This window comes from Protomyctophum bolini (assembly GCF_963924005.1).
Source record: "Protomyctophum bolini genome assembly, chromosome: 8".
In the NCBI taxonomy this organism is placed as follows: domain Eukaryota; kingdom Metazoa; phylum Chordata; class Actinopteri; order Myctophiformes; family Myctophidae; genus Protomyctophum; species Protomyctophum bolini.
This window is the reverse complement of record NC_137869.1, coordinates 7,176,909-7,197,072: the sequence shown is the minus strand read 5'-3', so window position 1 is coordinate 7,197,072 and position 20,164 is coordinate 7,176,909. Positions and strand designations below refer to the sequence as shown.

Below are 20,164 nucleotides of genomic sequence, written 5' to 3'. Positions count from 1 at the left end.
AGCAATTTCCGCAATATCCGCAATTGCAATTTCCGCAATTTCCAAAATTACAATTTCCGCAATGTTTCTCATCCTCCGCAACATTCCGCAATTTGCTAATGTTTCTCATCCTCCAACACTCAATTCTTCCGGTAAATACAACACATTGAGCAGGGCACTGCAGGGAGTTGAACCCCGTTCCGGTAAACCAGAAGTACGACACCAGTGTACTTTTTTTCCCAAAATTTCAAAAAACATGGGCTATAATAACCCATCGTTTTTTTCATCAGTAATGTCCAAAGAATATTTCACTTTCTGATGTAATCCATAAAAGGAAAGCCAATGTCAATTTAGGTATGTTTTTTTATTTTAGTACATTTTTATATGAAAATAGTGTGGCAGGCTTATACAAGGGTTCTTGCTGTACAAGTGTAATGATGTCGATGCATTAAAACAATATGTAAAATGTCCAAGCAGTTCAAGTCATAACCTGTAGTGTAGGTCGTACACAGGAGAGGAGGAACACTTCCATTGGTTGCACCAACAAGTAGAGGGGGGGGGGGGGGGAGAAAACTACTGTATTTGGCTACTTTTTATATTTAACAAAGCACATTGTTCGACACTGACGGTCTGGCACCAGGAAGAAACAGCACCACATCCTAACCGACAGCCAGGTTTAATGACGTTCAGCATAATACCTTTTTTTAGTAGATCTAGATCAAAACCAAATAAATAATAATGAGCCCATGGCGTAGTTGGCCAATAATAACGACGCAATCTTAAGCGATATAAAGAAGCTCTACCTGCAAGAACAGCACTACGTGCAGCATTCCCAGTGGACCTCTGTGCATTGCACTCTGTTTCCCTGTGGAAAATTAATCGCTCCATACATCTGAGGGGGAAGGCTATAGCTCTGGGTCCATAGCCCTAATGCCCTTTGCTGCCGTTGCATTAAGAGGCAGTAGAGCTAGGGGAAGGCTACTAAATGAGGTGGAAAAACTGATGGAGAAATTAGGTTATTATTTCATTTTAGTTTGTTTTACCAGCACATAACTATGTACAAACCAATGATACCTATCCAGTGACCTGTTCTCTTTGTGGGATCAACTTCCACAAAGCATTCCACTTTTTTTCTTTTTACAGAGGACACCATAGTCCTGTCAACAAAAAAAGAATAAGAAAAAAATCAAAAGACAAAAATTAAATTAAAACAGATAAAAACTCATAAAACGGATGTATTTACACAGCGCAAAGGGAGGGAAACAAGTTATTTTTTGTTAACGTGTAAAAATGGCAAAACGTTGTACTTTAACATACATTCATTCACTCACTCACTAACCCCCTAGACCTAGGTTTAGGGGTTTCATTTTAGATAGATTGTACAGTTTCTTGCATGGTTTACAAAGGTTGGATAAGAAAAAGGGGGGAAAAAAGGCTTAAACACGTATTAACTTATAATTCCAAACATACATATACAGTCTCACAGAGTCACACACACACACACACACACACACACACACACAATGAGAAGACTTTCTTGCTGTACCTTTCATTTCCGTAGTGTTTCTATTGTAAGTGGCTTCAGCCCAACACACACCGGGGACACGGCAACGCCTGGAAAATAGAACAGTGGCGTATCGGAGCGTCAGGCGAGGCGTGAACGCGCGTCGGACGCCGCCGGTGTGGGATAGGTTAATTGGAAATAACGGAGGCGGCTGTTTTGACGTGCGGCGTTCGCTGACGGTGTGTGTTGGGCTTTCCATGAAAACGTCTCTGATAACAATACGAGTTCAAATGCAGCACTTGGTGATGTTTTATCAAGTGGCAGCACAGGTCCCACCCGTTCGGCCTACGTCGGCTCCGACACGGGGTCGCTGTAGTGACTCTAGTTAGTGCCCAGTTCAGGATAGTACTCCGTACACATAGAAAACACAAGTATTTGTTATACTCGTTGATATTAAAGAGGATTGACCATTAGGCATTGTCAACTTCAATGGAATCCCTTTTTAAATGCTAAAAACCCTGGTGTCCCTGATTTGGGGAAAAAAAGAATACATTTTCAAAGATAGTGAAAATAGCAGATCTACAAGGTAAGCTATTTTCGCTATTTGTCGTAGAATTAAGTCAATAGGGTTCAAGTGGTTAACATCCCAGACACGGTAACTTTACAGTGCTTTACTACATGTCAGCTCAACACAATCCCTTTATAAACATTACATACATACCTACAGACCACAGAAATCCATTCTCTTTTCATTTAAAACCCTCATGCTTTCCTCTCGTTTCCCTCTGTTCGTCCATATAACCCGTGTTTAACATCAATGCCCTTTCCGAGGTGAGATCTTCAGATTCCAAGATGCCCAAATGGGATGTAGTCATCCGCCCCCCCCGCCCTGCCCCGGGGCTTGAGAGAAATCCAAAGTGAATATAGCAATATTACGCAGCTCCAAAAAAGACGTTGTATGCAATATAAAATGACAACGTTTCCAGCCCCAGTGGGACTTCATGCCGTGTTAAACATTGCCATTTTACATTAGATATAATTAGTTTCGGGGCATAGCGGCAGCTTGCCTTTAGCAAGAGTTTAAAGGTCAGGGAAGCGGCCGGGGTCCTCTTTGTATTCGTTGGGGACGGTGAAAATGGACTCGTCAAACTCGTCGTAGCGGAACTCTTGAAATGTCACCGTGGCCGTGATTGTGGGAAACACTGGGATGTCTGCAGGAGGACGAGGAGAAGCATCAGAAACATTGTGAGAACAAGGTTTTGATATTTGGTCAAAGGAGGATAGCCCCTTGGCCCCGTACCTGGCACAACAATATGTTTCTTTTCCCTTTTTGCTTCCTTTATGATGAATTCCTGTTCTGTTCTTTGACTATATGGAAGTGTCTATTTGTACGTCTCTAAATGTTTTGATGAATTGAACATGGTGGACCCTCTTGTAAACAAGTGTAATGCTTAATTGAGTCGTCCACTCACAGTTAACAGTCTTTGAAATGTACTGTAATTCTGCAAACTGTTAATAAATGTTTCAATCAATCAAAAAGTAGAGAGAAATCATTCATTCACTTGTTGAATCGTAACTCGTAACAAAGATCAGTTTAAGGTCTTTGTCACCCAATGTGAGAGGAGTTAGAACCAGAAATAGAACTAGCATTTTAACTACATGAACCCTAGCATTCTTATTCTGGGCAGGTTATATATTAGCTTGTGCCTTGTAGCTAGATTATTTAAGAGATTTGGTTTGTAGAGAGCGTGTAATGTAAAACAGTCACTGGTACTAGTATATACACATCCCCATACCCACTTAGAAATACTCAACATCCCTACTTTGCTATTCCCAGAAGAATATTCTCTGAATCCGGACGCAGGTCATTCCATTACAAAGCTCCATTTGACTGGAACAACCTTCCCCTTTCTCTCAGATCTGTGACCTCTCCCGGCCGCTTCAGGCCTTCCCTGTATTCACACCTCAAAACAACCTGTTCAACCTGTTCATGCTACTAACACTGCCCGTTCTGCTGTTTACTTCTGACCCCTGTTTCAAGTCACTGTACTCTCAATATGCTTGTCCAGCTTGCGTTGGGGGGATGGGGGAGTGGGTGGGAGAGGATGAGCAAGTTAACTGTATCTCTACATGTCTGTATTGTCTATTTGTGTAACTGCACTGTACTGTATGTAATGTTTTTCCCTGGGACCCCCTCTAAAATGCTGCATCTCAAGGGGCCATCCTATCAATACAATTCTGACCAAATTCTAATGACGATGTCCATGTGTACTCAAACAAGCATGCAGAGTAGCTGGCTACTTACCGAGTTTGACAGGAAAGCCAGGGGGCAGCTTCATCTGCACAAACTCCCTGAGTTTGTTAAAGTGCTTGAAGGGCGCAATCACCTCCAGAACGTTTAATAACCTGAGCAGGAACACGTCCAACAGGGAATACACACACATTAATATTATACTGGTATACTGGTCTGGTCTCTGCCGGAAGCTTCCAGTTTAACAACCTTCGTCCTGATATCTCTATTCTTTTTGTTCCAAAATCCAACAAGATTTTAAAAACAAAGCCAAATTTGTATTTGTATTATTTCTTTAAAGGATCTATAATGCGTTGCATTACAACCTATGATCGCAACATGTTGTGATGTTATAGAACTTGTAGACAGGACATAGAATAAAATATACATTTTTAAATGTTCAAATGAATGTTATCACTGCTGTGTGAATGGAAGATATAATAATAATATAAATAACAATTCGCAGGCACCCCAACCTTCCTAATAAAATTAAAACAGAGACTTGTGGAAGCTAAGATTCTGGCCGTCTATGTCAAAAAGAACTCTATGAACTTTACCAAAGCCAGTGGCGTTTCCAGGAATTACATTTTGGGCAGGCAACAATTACATTTTGGGCAGGCAAAATGTGTTAATTGTCGTCTCCCCGCGCACAATCGTAGCACTAAAGGTTTTCAAAGAGATATACCTGCCAGACGAGTATAGGATACAAATGCATTTACATTCCAATGGGTGATTGAGGGTCGCGCTCTACCGCAACGGCCAATCAGCTGTCCACTAATAGTTCTCAGGTCTTGTTTTTTTCCTCTCTCTTTTCTCATTGTATGGATTTTGGCCATGAGGCCAGAAATGGATTTGGACAGGCGGACTCCTGCCCTCGCCTTATTGTAGATACGCCTCTGACTAAAGCAAAGAGATAATAGTAAACAGAACACTCACGATTCGATGCTCAAAGGGAAGTCTTGACTCATGGCTACGGTGGCCTTGAAGTTTTTCTTGCTCTCTTTGCATACCAGCTCTCTTCCTAGATGTGGTGCTCTGACAAGAAACACAAAACTCAATACAATAAATTCCTAATTTGTCTTTGTCATTTTATTATTTTATCCTGCAGCCATTTCTAACATTCATATACTGTATATACACACATATTTGGGGGGATTTCTCTTTCGTGAAGTGTTGGCATTAGTAATTTCTATTAATTTCAAACTTCAAATGATATTGGTGCAGTTATTTCAGGTAAACAGTAAATCGAAAAAAGGATTGCAAATGGATGGCACAATTAGGTTAAGTGATTTAGTTTTTTTGTTAAAAGGTTTCCGATGGTAATCATTGATGTAGAGTGTTTGTTCACTTCAGTCACAGGGGGCTCTTTAATATACACAAAATATGGTGATGCCTCATTCATAAAGGTGGATGATTGAAAACTCATTGTTTAACTGTTTTTTCATGTTTATCACATTTATGTCTTTTTTATTATGTATTGTATGTGGAACATTTACATTGCCTGTTATTTTTTTCATTTGATTTAACTGAACTACTCATTATCATTGTCGATAATATTCTGATGTCATACAAAAAATGCCCAAAAAAAACAGTATTAAAAAAAAATAAAGGTGGATGATTGCATCCGCGGTGAACAATAGACTTTGTTTAGAAAAATAAATATGTTGCTTTATCGCTGTAGTTTGTGCGTTATTATAATTCGAATTCTGTATGGATGTACTCATTCATTTAAACAGCAGTTTAAATTAATGTGAAAATAGACGTTTTTTGTGAACCTCTCTCATTGTATAAATAATATAGTTATATAATGAATGATAAACAGTTAATTATGTTGATTCATATTCGTATTATTATATGAATGAAGACACATACTTTCCATTCTCAGCAGAGATGTATTCTTCCCAGGAGATGGTGTTGGGTGACGGCGCGGTTAGCGACTGCCTCCTTACGGGCTGAAAGGAGCACAAAACATTAGATTTTATTAGTTTCAAAAGAGTTTCATAAATGGTTTTGATTGATTTAAAAATTAATTTCATTTTTATAGCGCTTTTCTATGCACTACATGCCTACTCAAAGCGCTTACAATGGTTCATTCATTCATACATTGGGAGGTGAAGCAGCGAACAGTCGACGCCAGCGTCCTCACTTCCCACCCCCAATCCAACCCTTTGATTGAAATATTTATTAACAGTTTGCAGAATTACAGTACATTTCAAGCACAAACTCAATACAAAGACTGTTAACTTGTGAGTGGACGACCCAATTAAGCATTACACTTGTTTACAAGAGGGTCCACCTGGTTCAATTCATCACAACATTTAGAGACGTACTACAAAGACACTTCTATATAGTCAAAGAACAGAACAGGAATTCATCATAAAGGGCACACACAATTGCAGACCTACTTTTATCATGAGCATGTAGATTGGCTATTTTTATGAAAAGAGCTTTAGTAGTTAAGAGTTATCCCTTGAACATTTTACCTCTGTTGACAGGATGCACAACAGAATCATGCCTCACCACTAGATGGCCCCAACACACCACTGAAGTGAATGACCTGATTAATGCTTTTACACAAAAGGACTTCACCACCAGTGTTGCGGCTCTCACAGTTCTGTATCCTAATGACCATCCTCTGAAGTAAAGTCTGGAAGCCTTTCAGCAGGGCCTGGCCTTTGAACCAGAGTCAACTCACATTCACTCTGCCTGCCATGCCAGTGTCTGCGTCCTTGAACCCAGAGACACTCTTTAAACAATGACTACAGTAAAGCAGATGGAACTCAGGGCAGACGTGACAGTGATTTATAATTGGCGCTTCAAGCTTAACCCATTTAGGCCTGAAAATAGTTTTCTGAAATACCTATGTTTCTAGGCCTATATCACTAAATATTTCATGTCAAGGACCCCAAAAATGATCTGTAATTGGCCTCCGACCCCCCATCTGAAAATATGTTGTTCTAGGGACCTCACCAGAAGCAAAGATTTGAGTTAAAAACATTTGTTCTGAAAAAATATATTCCAAATTTGAGGCACATTTTCATGATTTTTCTAAAATAGCAGACATACAAGCTTGTAGCGCGAGCTTGTAGATCTGCTATTTTTCAATAGCTAAAGCATAACATAATGCCAACACCAAAAGGGGTTCTCGCCCAAAATGGGTTAATACGATAGCCATGGAAATGGTTGTTGTTTAACCTCAATTACAGGTTTCTTGTTTTCCAACCCTTATTTACCTGGGCAAGTTGACTAATAGCACTTTATTTATAGCGACGCCCCCCGGGGTAACCACGCGCCCGGGAGCTGCTCTTTTACCTCTGCAGTTTTCCAACGGGGGGTTTAGTGCCTTGATCAAGGGCACTTTGACGATAGTTGTCGAGGGGAGGTGAGAGTTTTAACTTGTTACCCCCAACATTGATCTCCCCAGCTCATCACAGCTTTTTAACCAAATAGCCCACAGTTAAAAACCCATTTCCTCTGCACTGACCTCACCTTCTGCATAATAAAGAACTGTATGCTAGAATTGTGTATTGAGAACATTACTCTTAACACACACACACAGTCACCTACGGTACGTAGATTAGATTGGCTGGGGACCCCCGGAAATGCTTTGGCTATGTCTCGCAACCCCCGCCCTCAGTATTCATCTAACTCTGAGTGTACAGATGGAACCAACTCATTTATATGTATATGGCTAGAACCAACTCATTTATATGTATATGGCTAGAACCAACTCATTTATATGTATATGGCTAGAACCAACTCATTTATATGTATATGACTAGAACCACCTCATTTATATGTATATGGCTAGTATAGAGTAGACACACATCAGCATACATTTGGAGCGACCTGGTGCTCCGCAGTCGCTTCTGATTGATTGAAAATGTTACTCGGTTAGTAGAATGGGAAAAGGAAAGGTACCATGTTTACCCAGGGTAACTGGACTAGGCTCAAGAACTTGTTTACAGCCAGGAACTGCTCATAGAACATTTCATGGTAGGGGTTCAATGCCTTGTCCAAGGGCACTTCAGCGGTGGTCATTTTAACATGCCGGTCCGGGGATACGAACTAGCGACCTTCCGATATCAAGACCGCTCCGCAAACCGTTCGGCCACCGCTGACCGCTGGGTACAGTTCAAACGAAAGTACAAGTAAGTCCATACAAAAAAAAAATGCTAAGAGGATGAACCCAGAAAAAGCACTAAGACTTGTTTACATCAGGGTCCTCCATTTTCAATTAAATCAGAACATTTAAAGACGTACAAATATACACTTCTATGAAGTGAGAACCAATGCCTTATATTACAGCACCGTGTTCCGTCACACAATATGTTGATGTTTTCACTCTTCACAAGCACCAGCTCTCACGCTGCGTGTGTGTGTGTGTGTGTGTGTGAGTGTGTGTGTGTCAGCCATGTCCTCTGTTGTGATTGGGAGAATACACAGCCTGGGGGGGGGGGGGGGGGGGGGGCTGATCTCCCGGAATGCCAGCCGCTGCCGTCTGGCATTCCCCCCCCCCCTCCATGGGTTTTAGCGGTCCTCTATCTGATCAATAGTGCCGGGTTCTGTCATAAAGCCCTTGTGTCCACAGATGCAGAGGCTGACCTGCTAAAACCCCCTGGGCTGTCCGAGGGGGGCTCGGCTACCATCGCCGTCGTAAACAGACCTACGTCACAGGGAACAGGGAACCCGCCTGCCTGGCTATTTTCCTCCATCCGACATCCATGTATCTGTCTGGTTTCACCACTGCCGTGTCAGCACTCGGTTACACAAAACAAACGTGCAGGTGGCACGCATCGTTTGACATCATTTTCTAGCTTCTTTTTTCTCCCTATAAAACAGTCGATGGGCATTTACTCAAGTCCTACATGGCCTGTGAAGAGTCTGACACAAAAACAAGAGGACACATTGATGAAACAAAGCCGAGCGCCGAACAACAGGGACTTGACAATACGAGCGAGCAGATAGAGGGCATCTATTGAGTGTCGTGCGGCTTTGTCTTTGGTGTGTGACTGGCTTTATGTGCAGTGTTTAGACGAGGGCTTGTTGTTGAGCAAACTCTGGAACATACTAGAGTCGAGTGGTGACAAGTAGGGTTATGAATGTAGCCGTGTTAATATAGGTGTAGACCGTCGATGTCACCAGCAGGTGGCGACGTGAGGCCTCAGAATACATGCTGAACAGGTGCAGTTTGTGGGCAGGGATGGGGTGGGGGGAATTCTGTTCCCCGCAGACAAAACAAGGTGACTGGGTCCAAGTTTTCATTCTAGAGTTATGTACGAAACAAACAAGACTTCAAAGAACCTACAGACAGGAGTCAGACTGAGGTATTTCTCCATAAGCCATGCAAAGATGATTACTTCTAATGCTAAAGAGTCTGGAGTTGACGGTGCAGGAGAAGTCCATGCAGTTCTAGAAGGGTTTGTCAGAGTATAGTTTAGGGGCTAACCTAAACGTAATAGGGCCACTTTGCAGGAAGATGTGAACATCTGACATAGCATTCCCAAAGTGTTCTGTGTGGCTAAAGGGCAGTTTATCACACCAGCCTCAGGCAGCCTGCATAAAACACATTTGTTTTTTTTATGATGTCAATTATACCCGTCCTGTATAGTGTATACAACTAGTACAATAGTATTTTGGTATTTAATAGTAATAGTATTTTGTGTTTTGTGATCATTTCCATATAAACAAACCAGAGCTACACTCACCCTTAGCTAAACTGTATTGTGTATTGCTCTTTTCTGGTTTTGTTGTAGTTTGTTGTGTGTATTATAAATAATTTTGTATTTTATGTGATCATGTGTACTACCGTATATTTTTTTTAATCTTCAACCATCACCTCAAAGTTCTGCTCGATGAGGTTGGCTCCTTTGCTCAGGCTCTCCATGATGGCTTTGTTCCTCAAGATGTCCTCCTCGCTCAGGTGCTCCCTCCTCTTCCTGGACTCCAGCACCAGGCCGTTGACCGAGTAGAAGTCTGCCAAGAAGTTCCCCACGCGCTCCTGGTGGGAGATGAAGAAGACACAGCGATGTGATGTCAAACCCACACAGACACAGACACACCGAGACACATAGAAACACACAAGCTGAGTGATTGAGTTTCAATACATCTCAAAGAGCACGACAAGAAAGACAAGGGGGGGTGATATCAGACATGAACTACTGTGTGTATATATACGTCATCGTATGACAAATAGCTAGAATAACTACACTCTCACAACACGTCGCAATGGCCAGAATAGGGACGACAGGGTCAATGTGGTTAATAGATTATCCAAGCATACCCATTTACACGCACCTCGACAGTGGGTGCAGGGCCAATAATAAGGCAATTATGGAAGGAGGTAGGGCCCACACACCATTCTTTTGGTAAAGAATTACTTTATTGAATAAATAAATGGCGACGTTAATGTCAGCAGTCCGTTAATAGATTATCCTCCATTGCCTCCGTCTAATACAGTTTGTGCTTTGTTCAGCCACAGAGAGCATCACCGGTAGCCATCTCCTGGGCTTGTGTCTACACAGCTGGTATGCTTTCTTAACTCTCGCGCCTCCTTTTGAACTTCTTTTTTTTCCCCCCAAGACGTTGGATATGGTTCAAGAAATATGATCGCAGATGCGGACATTCTGTACTGTATTACAATGTCTTGAATAACAGAACGACTATTGTTACTGGAGTCGGACAAGGGTCACGGGAAGAGGAGCCTGATGTATTTGATAAGTGGGGAGAGAACATTCGTACCAGTGAAGGATAATTGTGATAACATTTTCCTGAAAAGAGAGGAGATATCATTTTAACCCATTCTGTACGGGAACCCCTTTTGGTGTTTTAACTAAGCATCACGTTATACTTTAGCTATTGCGCACCACCGAGTGGCGCGCTTACGAGGTTGTAGGTCTGAAAAATCTTAAAAACGCACAAATCATTGAATATATATTCTTTCAGAGCTAAATTTTTATTTAATTTCGACGTCAGGTCTAAATGGGTTAAAGGATAGGTTTTATATAAGACCTTATGAAAAGCACTATTTTGAAAATAAAAACAGATACAAACTGCAGCAATAAGAATAGTCCATTGTATGAATTGTATATTGTAGTAAGTACCGTCTTGTCCTCTCTGAACAGCCAGCCAGTCTGAGCCCTGGAGAAAGAGATGGACTTGGTGGACAGTGTGGCGGAGTAGACGTCACTGCTCATCAGGATGTCCACTTCCTCCTCTGTCTCCATCTCAGACTCCTGAAAGTACAGGCCAGAGATGGTCAGCTACTGGACCATGGTGGGGGGATAATGATGAAATGCATTTTTATGGCCCTTTTCCAAGTGCTCAAAGCGCTTTACAATGGTTCATTCATTCATACATTGGGAGGTGAAGCGTCGAACAGTCGACACCAGCGTCCTCACTTCACACATTCACACACCAATGGTGGCAAGCTAACACCGACCAACTAATTGGAGGCAATGAAGGGTTCAGTGTCTTGCCCAAGGACACTTCGACATGTGGACAGGAGGAGCCGGGATTCGAACCGCCGACCCAGGGATCATTGGACGACCTGCTCTACCTCCTGAGACACAGCCACCCCACGAGAGATCCTGCACGCTGTCTACAGAAGTAGCTTATTACAAAGTTTCAGGTCTGAACGACCTTCATCGGGTACCGTGGCTACCGGAGCATCAAAACACAAGCTGACAAGACACAAGCTGACAAGACACAAGCTGACAAGACACAAACTTGACACTTTTTGAAACTATAAGGAACACTGTGACATTTTGCTTGACATTCAGCAGGTTATTTCTTTGGCCTCGAATATGTTGCATTATATATAGTGTTAGAAAAGTAAAAATGGAATGGCAGCATGTAGGTTCCCTCCCCATTGGTTTGAACAGGGGAATGCTAACAAAAATAAGTCCAACACCTCTCCCCTTCTCATGCTCGTCAAGTAATTGACAATATCATAAAAAAAGTCACAATACCAACTTTGATGAGGCAGTATTGCTTTGTTTAGTTAGGTGGTTTCTTCCTGATAGTAGAGATATGCTAGCCTCAGGCAGGGGTGCTCACAACTTTTTGACTTGAGAGCTACTTTAAAAATGAACAGCTCAACAAGATCTACCCACCAAAAGAAGTTATCCCATTTCTGAAAATAGTTAAAATTTTAACCCGAGGTGGGCTTTGGAGTTTGGAATAGCGGTGTTGTCGTTGATATATTACAGCCAGGGAATGTATGGGAAATAAGAGGGGAAAAATGGAATTGCTAGATTTATTTTGTATATAACTTTGTAATGCTACTGATGTTTGCGCAACACTCTTGAAAACAAAGTATTGTATTGTGGGTTTGAGCTGACAGGCATTTGTTTTATGTCAATCAAGTCAGTTAATTAAAGTGGCAGATGCCAAAATACTATTTATTTCTATGTCATGTGGTCTACCTGCATAGTGCATACCCCTTGTGATCTACTGGTAGATCACGATCTACCTTTTGGGCACCCCTGTCAGAGACTTATACCTACATACAGGTGTCTGAGTGAACACGAACAGCTGAATGTGGAATAAACAGTAGGGCATTGTTGCACGAGCACGACACTTCTGGAAGCTCCCATGTAGACGTTTCCTTTGTTGTGCATGCATCAATGCAGCCATGCGTCTCTCACAGGCCTCATGGTGCAGGTGAACTGCGTATAGGTATTTCTCAGACCTCGTGGTGAATTAGTGTAATAGTACAGTGGTTTTCAAACCTTTTCATATCAAGGTCCATTATTTATTCTGCATTTAACCCATTCTGACCTGAGATCAGATTCATACGAGGTTTCCACTGGACACACACTGGTCTGATGAACCCATTCTGTCCCAGTCAGTCGTTCTTCGATTTTTCAAAAATAGCAGACCTACAAGCTCGTAGCGCGCCACTCGGTGGCGCGCTATGAGCTTGTAGATCTGCTATTTTTCAATAGCTAAAAGCACAACATGATGCTAACACCAAAATGGGTTGCCGTTCAGAATGGGTTAAGCCACGGACCACAATGTGATGATATTTAGCCTCTCAGACGCAAAACTTGTCTTAGAAGTTAGAAGAACATTTTGTTGTCGTTGAATAAGATGTCCACAATTCCATGCTGTATTGATGTGGTACCAGTAAGAGAGAGAACAGGCAAACGTTGATCAAAATAACAACCCTTCTACATTCTCTTTACATTTTACGCTCTCAAGAGTTAAAGATCTACAGGCTAGATTGTCCATTTGGTTACCAACTCTCCATTTAAGTGGTTGAAAACCAGATAATAGTTATCTTAAGTAAAAGTATCAATACTGCAATATAGAAATAATAGTCGGGAATCCAAAATGTAAATGTTAAGTAAGTGTACTTAATTACTTTCCAGTTTGCACCACTGGTAAATAGGTATTTCAGACCTAATGGTATTGTGTGTAGGCATCTCAACAGACCTCGTGGTGTATTCTTGGTGTATTTTGTGTAGGCATCTCAACAGACCTCGTGGTGTATTCTTGGTGTATTTTGTGCAGGCATCTCAACAGACCTCGTGGTGTATTCTTGGTGTATTTTGTGCAGGCATCTCAACAGACCTCGTGGTGTATTCTTGGTGTATTTTGTGCAGGCATCTCAACAGACCTCGTGGTGTATTCTTGGTGTATTCTGTGCAGGCATCTCAACAGACCTCGTGGTGTATTCTTGGTGTATTTTGTGCAGGCATCTCAACAGACCTCGTGGTGTATTCTTGGTGGATTTTGTGCAGGCATCTCAACAGACCTCGTGGTGTATTCTTGGTGTATTTTGTGCAGGCATCTCAACAGACCTCGTGGTGTATTGTGTAAATAGGTATTTCAGACCTAACGGTATTGTGTGTAGGCATCTCAACAGACCTCGTGGTGTATTGTGTAAATAGGTATTTCAGACCTAATGGTATTGTGTGTAGGCATCTCAACAGACCTCGTGGTGTATTGTGTAAATAGGTATTTCAGACCTAATGGTATTGTGTGTAGGCATCTCAACAGACCTCGTGGTGTATTGTGTAAATAGGTATTTCAGACCTAATGGTATTGTGTGTAGGCATCTCAACAGACCTCGTGGTGTATTGTGTAAATAGGTATTTCAGACCTAATGGTATTGTGTGTAGGCATCTCAACAGACCTTGTGGTGTATTGTGTAAATAGGTATTTCAGACCTAATGGTATTTTGTGTAGGCATCTCAACAGACCTCGTGGTGTATTCTTGGTGTATTTTGTGCAGGCATCTCAACAGACCTCGTGGTGTATTCTTGGTGTATTTTGTGCAGGCATCTCAACAGACCTCGTGGTGTATTCTTGGTGTATTTTGTGCAGGCATCTCAACAGACCTCGTGGTGTATTCTTGGTGTATTTTGTGCAGGCATCTCAACAGACCTCGTGGTGTATTCTTGGTGTATTTTGTGCAGGCATCTCAACAGACCTCGTGGTGTATTCTTGGTGTATTTTGTGCAGGCATCTCAACAGACCTCGTGGTGTATTCTTGGTGTATTTTGTGCAGGCATCTCAACAGACCTCGTGGTGTATTCTTGGTGTATTTTGTTCAAGCATCTCAACAGACCTCGTGGTGTATTCTCTGGTAGACCTTCTGCTCGTTGTCCAGCACCACGAAGGACTCGGAGGGGATGGCGTCTCCGGTGAAGATGAAGCTGAGATCACCGCGTTGGCACTTCATGTCTGTGAAGTCTATCAAGGTGGTGTCTAGTCTGTATGGAGAGAGACACACACACGTTGCTTTTAGCATCTTTGTGGGGACATCAAAACTAATCTTTCATTACTCGAGCAGCGACTGACCAAACGGATCCTAACCACAGCCGTATTATACGGTGTATGTGTGGATTAGCGTTAAAGGATTAGTGTAATGGCCACACATTTTGTTTTACACGCAACAAAGCAAAAAGCATTTCATAATACCGGTAATAACATGACGCAAAACAAATGACCCATTGATTGCGTGCTGGACAAACCCACTATCAGTTCTCAAGTCCGTGAGAATGTGCAGTGGTCAGGAAACACAGACTCTAAACTTGTTTGGCTTGTGGGATAAAATTATAGGCAGGGCAGTTCAGTATGTGCAAAAAAATAATAAGACACAGCAATGGGAGCTGCTCAACACAAAATGGATGGAGCATCAACAACAGATGCTATTAGTTCAATGTTGAACTTTCCCCTTCTTTCAGGTCAAATTCCTATTGGGTCTGCTTGTCGTTTTCAACTTGGAATGACCATGACATTCCATCGTCATGATGTAACAGTACCATTATTGTTGTAATCCCACCATTTATTAGGACTGTGCATAGGTGGGGAAATACTGGTGGGGAAATGCTGTTTTGCTTTTATGACTATTGTATTACTACTTTGAAAAAATGTGGGGAAATGCTGTTTTGCTTTTAGGACTATTTTATTACTACTTTGATCTTCTTAATTAGGAGAGTACAAGTCTTTCACTACCTGCAATGCTGCCCAAGGCTGTATTGAAAGTGCACGTGACAAAGAGAAAACTTTTTTTCATAACATAATAACCAATAGGGCCAGAACGAAATGTCCCACACACAGTCTGGGTTTCGGAATTGCGTTATGTGGCAGCCAAACAAGTCTATGGCTTTTTAAATGTTTGTCTGGAGCACCTTTTGCCCGGTAATGTTTGTTTAGTGCACTTTAACAGCTTCCCTGCGTGACTCGCTATATACATATTTTTATTCCATTGTCTTTGCCTGCGTAACACGCTATACGTATACCCGCCATTTGTTTTCTAGGTTTAATTTGCCGTTTTGTAATAACTTTAATGAAAAAAAACGGCTTTGTCGCAGAGAACGTGACGAGGCCGACGCATTATGATGACGTAACCGGGAATCGACTGGCTGCTGGGGAAATGAGTTCAATGCAAGTGAACAGGGTTTTACACTGAGATCCATCCAACCTTACCGTTTGTTGTTCTTCTGTATCGCAACAGTGGATTATTTTTCGGCTAGGCAACAAACCCTGAGACTATTTTCAAGGATTAAAGGCGCAAATAATTTGGCGTATGCTCCAAAGGTAATTAAACAACAATACTGGCAGTGACCGTGGCATGTTATATTAGGCTATAATAAGGCACGGAATGTGCGTTATAGTCGTTATAAACAAAGATAGAGTGGCAGCGAAGTCTATGGACTTTTAATGTTTGTTCAGAGCACTGGTCACAAAACATGACCAGGTTGATTATACTATCCTTGGGCCGACCAAAAAGTCCACACAAGGATAGTAAAACAAAATCACAAACAAACTCATGTGCCTACTGCACACAGATATAGGTCATAAACATGAAGTGGTTATAGATCTCCCATGGCAACAATTAATGCACATTAATCATTTAAGATCCACGTTCTGTATTCACATTCCCTACGATGAAAGCACTTGTGTTAATGCCTGTGTATGCAGACACAAACACACACAATTGGGTTGAAGGAGAAGGCATTAAGAAGAACAGTGGAAGAGGAGATACGACAGTTCCAGGAAACTGAGAGACGGAACAGGAGGGAAGGGAGGAGGACGTGATAATGAAAGATACGGTACAAGAGCAACACAAAATGTCAAAACGGTCCAACTCAAGGCCACGTCCTCTCTCCAGGCCAATGCTTCTCAAAGTGGGGTCCGGGGACCCCCCAGGGATCCTTGAGGGGGGTTCCAGGGGGTCCCCAGATAAATTAGTTAGCCCATTAACACCCAGTTTTCTGTAAAAAACCTAATGTTTCTATGTCAGTGGTTCTCAAACTATTTCATGTCAAGGACCCCAAAATGTATTATGTATGTATTCACCTACCGACTCCCATCTGAAAATATTTTGTTCCAGGGACCCCCCCCAGAAGCAAACACATTCGCTGAGAAAGAATGTATATTCAAAGATTTGCAAAGAGTTCACAATCTTTCTAAAATAGCAGATCTCAACAAGCTCATAGCGTGGCACTTGGTGCCGCGCTATGAGCTTGTAGATTATACACACATTGGCTTGAGACGATTTACACTGGCAATTGCAAACTTGTAGATCTGCTATTGTTTATTTGATGACCAGTCAGTCTCACACAAATGTGGCTGTAGAGGTTCTCACACACCACCACTCTTTGGTTCCATCTCTCACACACCACCACAAGGATCTCTCTGGTTACATCTCTATCTCCTCTACACTCATCCATTTGCGTATTCCCTGTGTGTCACATTTTGAATACTAACTTTCACAGCCAAGGACTAGTGGAGAATAACGATGAGTGAAACAGCCTGAAACTCACCAAGTGCATGACTACACTCGCACAGGCACATAGATTCAGTTCGATACCGTGTATGCAAGTGTGCCTTTGGTGAACTAGTGTGTGTGTGTGTGTGTGTGTGTGTGTGTGTGTGTGTGTGTGTGTGTTAATAGAAGTTAGAATGGGCACCTAGAGAGGACAGTGTTGTGATCATCAGATGTGCACCTATCAACAGCTCTGAGTTATTTTGTGGGTGAGCAGCATTAACATTATGTGTGCATGTGTATTGTATAGGCAGTGTGCTACAGCATTAACATGATGTGTGTTTATTGTACAGTATAGGCAGTGTGCCATAGCATTAACATGATGTGTGTGTTATTGTATAGGCAGTGTGCCACAGCATTAACATGATGTGTGTGTTATTGTATAGGCAGTGTGCCACAGCTGTAGCGCACCATGAGGTAAACCTTGACAATTTAATTTGAACTTTCCACATCTCGGTGCATCGGTGCCGACGTCCGTGCAGCTCGGCACATATTAGCATTTAACGAGGGCCAGGTAAAATGGATTTGGATTCCACACTGGTATGACGCCCGGTAGCGGAAATTGATAATGACGTCTTATGGCCCATTACGAGGGGGCGCAGGGAAGCGAGGTGGATGCTATATGCTACAGGGACTCTCCCTCTGCAGTGGTGGAAAGTAAGTACATTTACTTAAGTACTGTACTTCAGTACAATTTGGAGGTATTTGTACTTTACTACATTTAAGTGAAAACTTTAGTTACTAGAGAGATTTGGTGTGGAGGGAAAAAGGAGTGGATCAAGTATAGGGCCCTGGTGCACCCCGGTCAGTCAACTAAGTATACGGTTTAAGAGTTAAAAAGTACCTTTTAAAGACGCTTCCTTAAGGAAAACTAAAACAGGCTTGTAATGTGATAATATTGGTGAAGCTTTTTTCCACTTCAGGGCATTATAATTCAAGAGACATACAATACTGCAATAGTGGATTGAACAGAGTTTCTTCTTATGAAATCAAAGACAGGAGTATCAGCCTGTGTAATAGGAGAGGTGGATACGATATCACTCAGGACAAACTATAGTAGTTCAAATGCAACATCACTTTCACACAGGGTAAAAAGTCAGGCATCAGGAGAGCCTGGTAAATCAGTAAGTAAGAGGCGCAAACCACATGAATAAGGTTATTGCCCGCAACTGACCCTCGTCAAAATACGACCCAAGGCTCTTTACTGCACGTTAGCTCAACTCTCTCCACCTTTCCTGTCTCTGGTCACTGTCCTATCTTAATAAAGTATAATGCTTAAGATGATCCTTTTGAAACTTCTCAAAGGAACTTTCAAGGCCAATTTTAGTCTGAACTGCAAGGTCATTCCACGCCCAGGGGCCAAAGAAAGCAAGACACTCCCCCCCCCCCCCCCCCCCCCCCCCCCCCCCCCCCCCCCCCCCCCCCCCATCAGGTTTGAAGGCTGGCACTACACCATTTTTTACCAAATTAAATTTGGAGGAAATGTAAGGAGGAAGATCACCAAGAATGTCTTCATGAATGAAAATATATGATTATATATTATACTGTATGGTTATGGACTCACCTGATGTTGAGGCCTTGCTTGTAGATCTTACATGCGTCTGATGGCAGGATTCTGGAGAGCAGGGGCACTGCAACACAAGGAAGAACATTTCATTTCATCACTTATTTTTACTATTTTGCAAAACAAAAAATGTAATAGTTAAAATGGCCAGTCTACAAGCTCACAACATGTCAATGTAGATTGGCTAGTTGAACTATTCAAAAATGTTTTTACAAATAGTAAAAAAAAAAGGCAAAGAAGTTTAGGGATAAGGGGTTTAGCGGTGACGAAAATAGAGCCCCATATCTGCTATTTTCACTAGCAAACATCTAATCTCCAAAACCAAACATCTCGAGGCTTCGGTTTAGGGACAGTAAGCCTGACACCAGAGTTGGACAAATTACAAACAGCCACAAGCAAAATGCTGGTCGGTTTGAGGCGTTCCTACTACAGTAACTTTGCCTGTGCTACTGTACTGACCAGCTGATACCAGGCAGGGAACAAAACCTATTTGCATTCGATAGAAATCTCCCCTCTGAATAATGAAACCGGCTTTAACCACTTCCCTATGATGTGCTTGGTATGACAAATAGCAAAGCATCATCTATTCTACAATCTGAGAGTGCCTTGGATCGTGACACATTGTGAGCTTGTACTGTAGGCCTGCTATTTTTGTGCCCCTCATGCAGGTAGGGGTCGTCTACAGCAGGGGGTTTCAACCTTTTTATACCAAGTACCACCACAGAATATATCTGTACCACCAACTGATTATTATACAAATACAGGAGCGTAGACCTGCCCCATCCTATTCGGCTATTAACACAGGAGGAAAATGTAATTTATTCTTTGATTATTATTTCTTTGTTCCATTCTCAAGCCAATTTTATGACGAAACTCTGTCTAATCAGCACAACTGATAATGTGATTAATCCGTTCCATTAAGCCTATTTCAACCCATTGCTTGGTTAGAAGAACTTACCTATAAATATTTCATTCTACATTAGTCTTTTTTTTTTGTCTTTTTTGGGGCGACTCCTCTGAGTACCGCCAGAGGGGGGCTCAAGTACCACTAGTGGTACTAGTACCACTAGTGGTACTAGTACCACTAGTGGTACTAGTACCACTAGTGGTACTAGTACCACTAGTGGTACTAGTACCACTAGTGGTACTAGTACCGGTGGTTGGGAACCCCTGATCCACAGCGTAGTCCATGGCCTTATGCATCTGGCAAGCATTGTGAAAACAGCTGTGCATAAAACAACTAGGGAACGAAGTGACGACAAATCTAATTCCTTTCAGTGCTTATAGTTCAGCCCCTTGGCCATATGGTTTCATTTCATTTCTTCCTATAACACCATGATTACAATACTATATACAACACCTCTGTGGCTCTGTGTGATCCCCCCTAAACAAAATGTGCCGTTACACAACCTCCCAACATGCCTTCACCATCATGTGTCCATTATGTAAACTTACAAAAACGTGTCAATAATTAACAACAGACACGTGCACAGCACTCAGTCCCCCCAGCTCACAACTCCAGTGCCAACAAGCGTTTAGGTCCAC

At 42.0% G+C, this 20,164-nt stretch overlaps 1 protein-coding gene across 1 annotated transcript in view; it reads right to left on the bottom strand.

The window, feature by feature from the left end:
* Nucleotides 1-338: 338 nt before the first annotated feature.
* The window catches only part of LOC308320545 (ankyrin repeat domain-containing protein 13C-like), a 46,720-nt gene continuing 26,894 nt past the window's right edge, over nt 339-20,164 (bottom strand). The window contains exons 6-13 of the mRNA XM_080771050.1: nt 18,620-18,686; nt 14,350-14,494; nt 10,877-11,008; nt 9,613-9,774; nt 5,646-5,725; nt 4,710-4,808; nt 3,789-3,889; nt 339-2,694 (exon numbers count right to left, since the gene is read on the bottom strand). Of these exons, the coding sequence (XP_080627176.1) occupies nt 2,564-2,694; nt 3,789-3,889; nt 4,710-4,808; nt 5,646-5,725; nt 9,613-9,774; nt 10,877-11,008; nt 14,350-14,494; nt 18,620-18,686 (917 nt within the window). The 3' untranslated portion in view covers nt 339-2,563. The remainder of the gene's footprint in view (nt 2,695-3,788; nt 3,890-4,709; nt 4,809-5,645; nt 5,726-9,612; nt 9,775-10,876; nt 11,009-14,349; nt 14,495-18,619; nt 18,687-20,164) is intronic.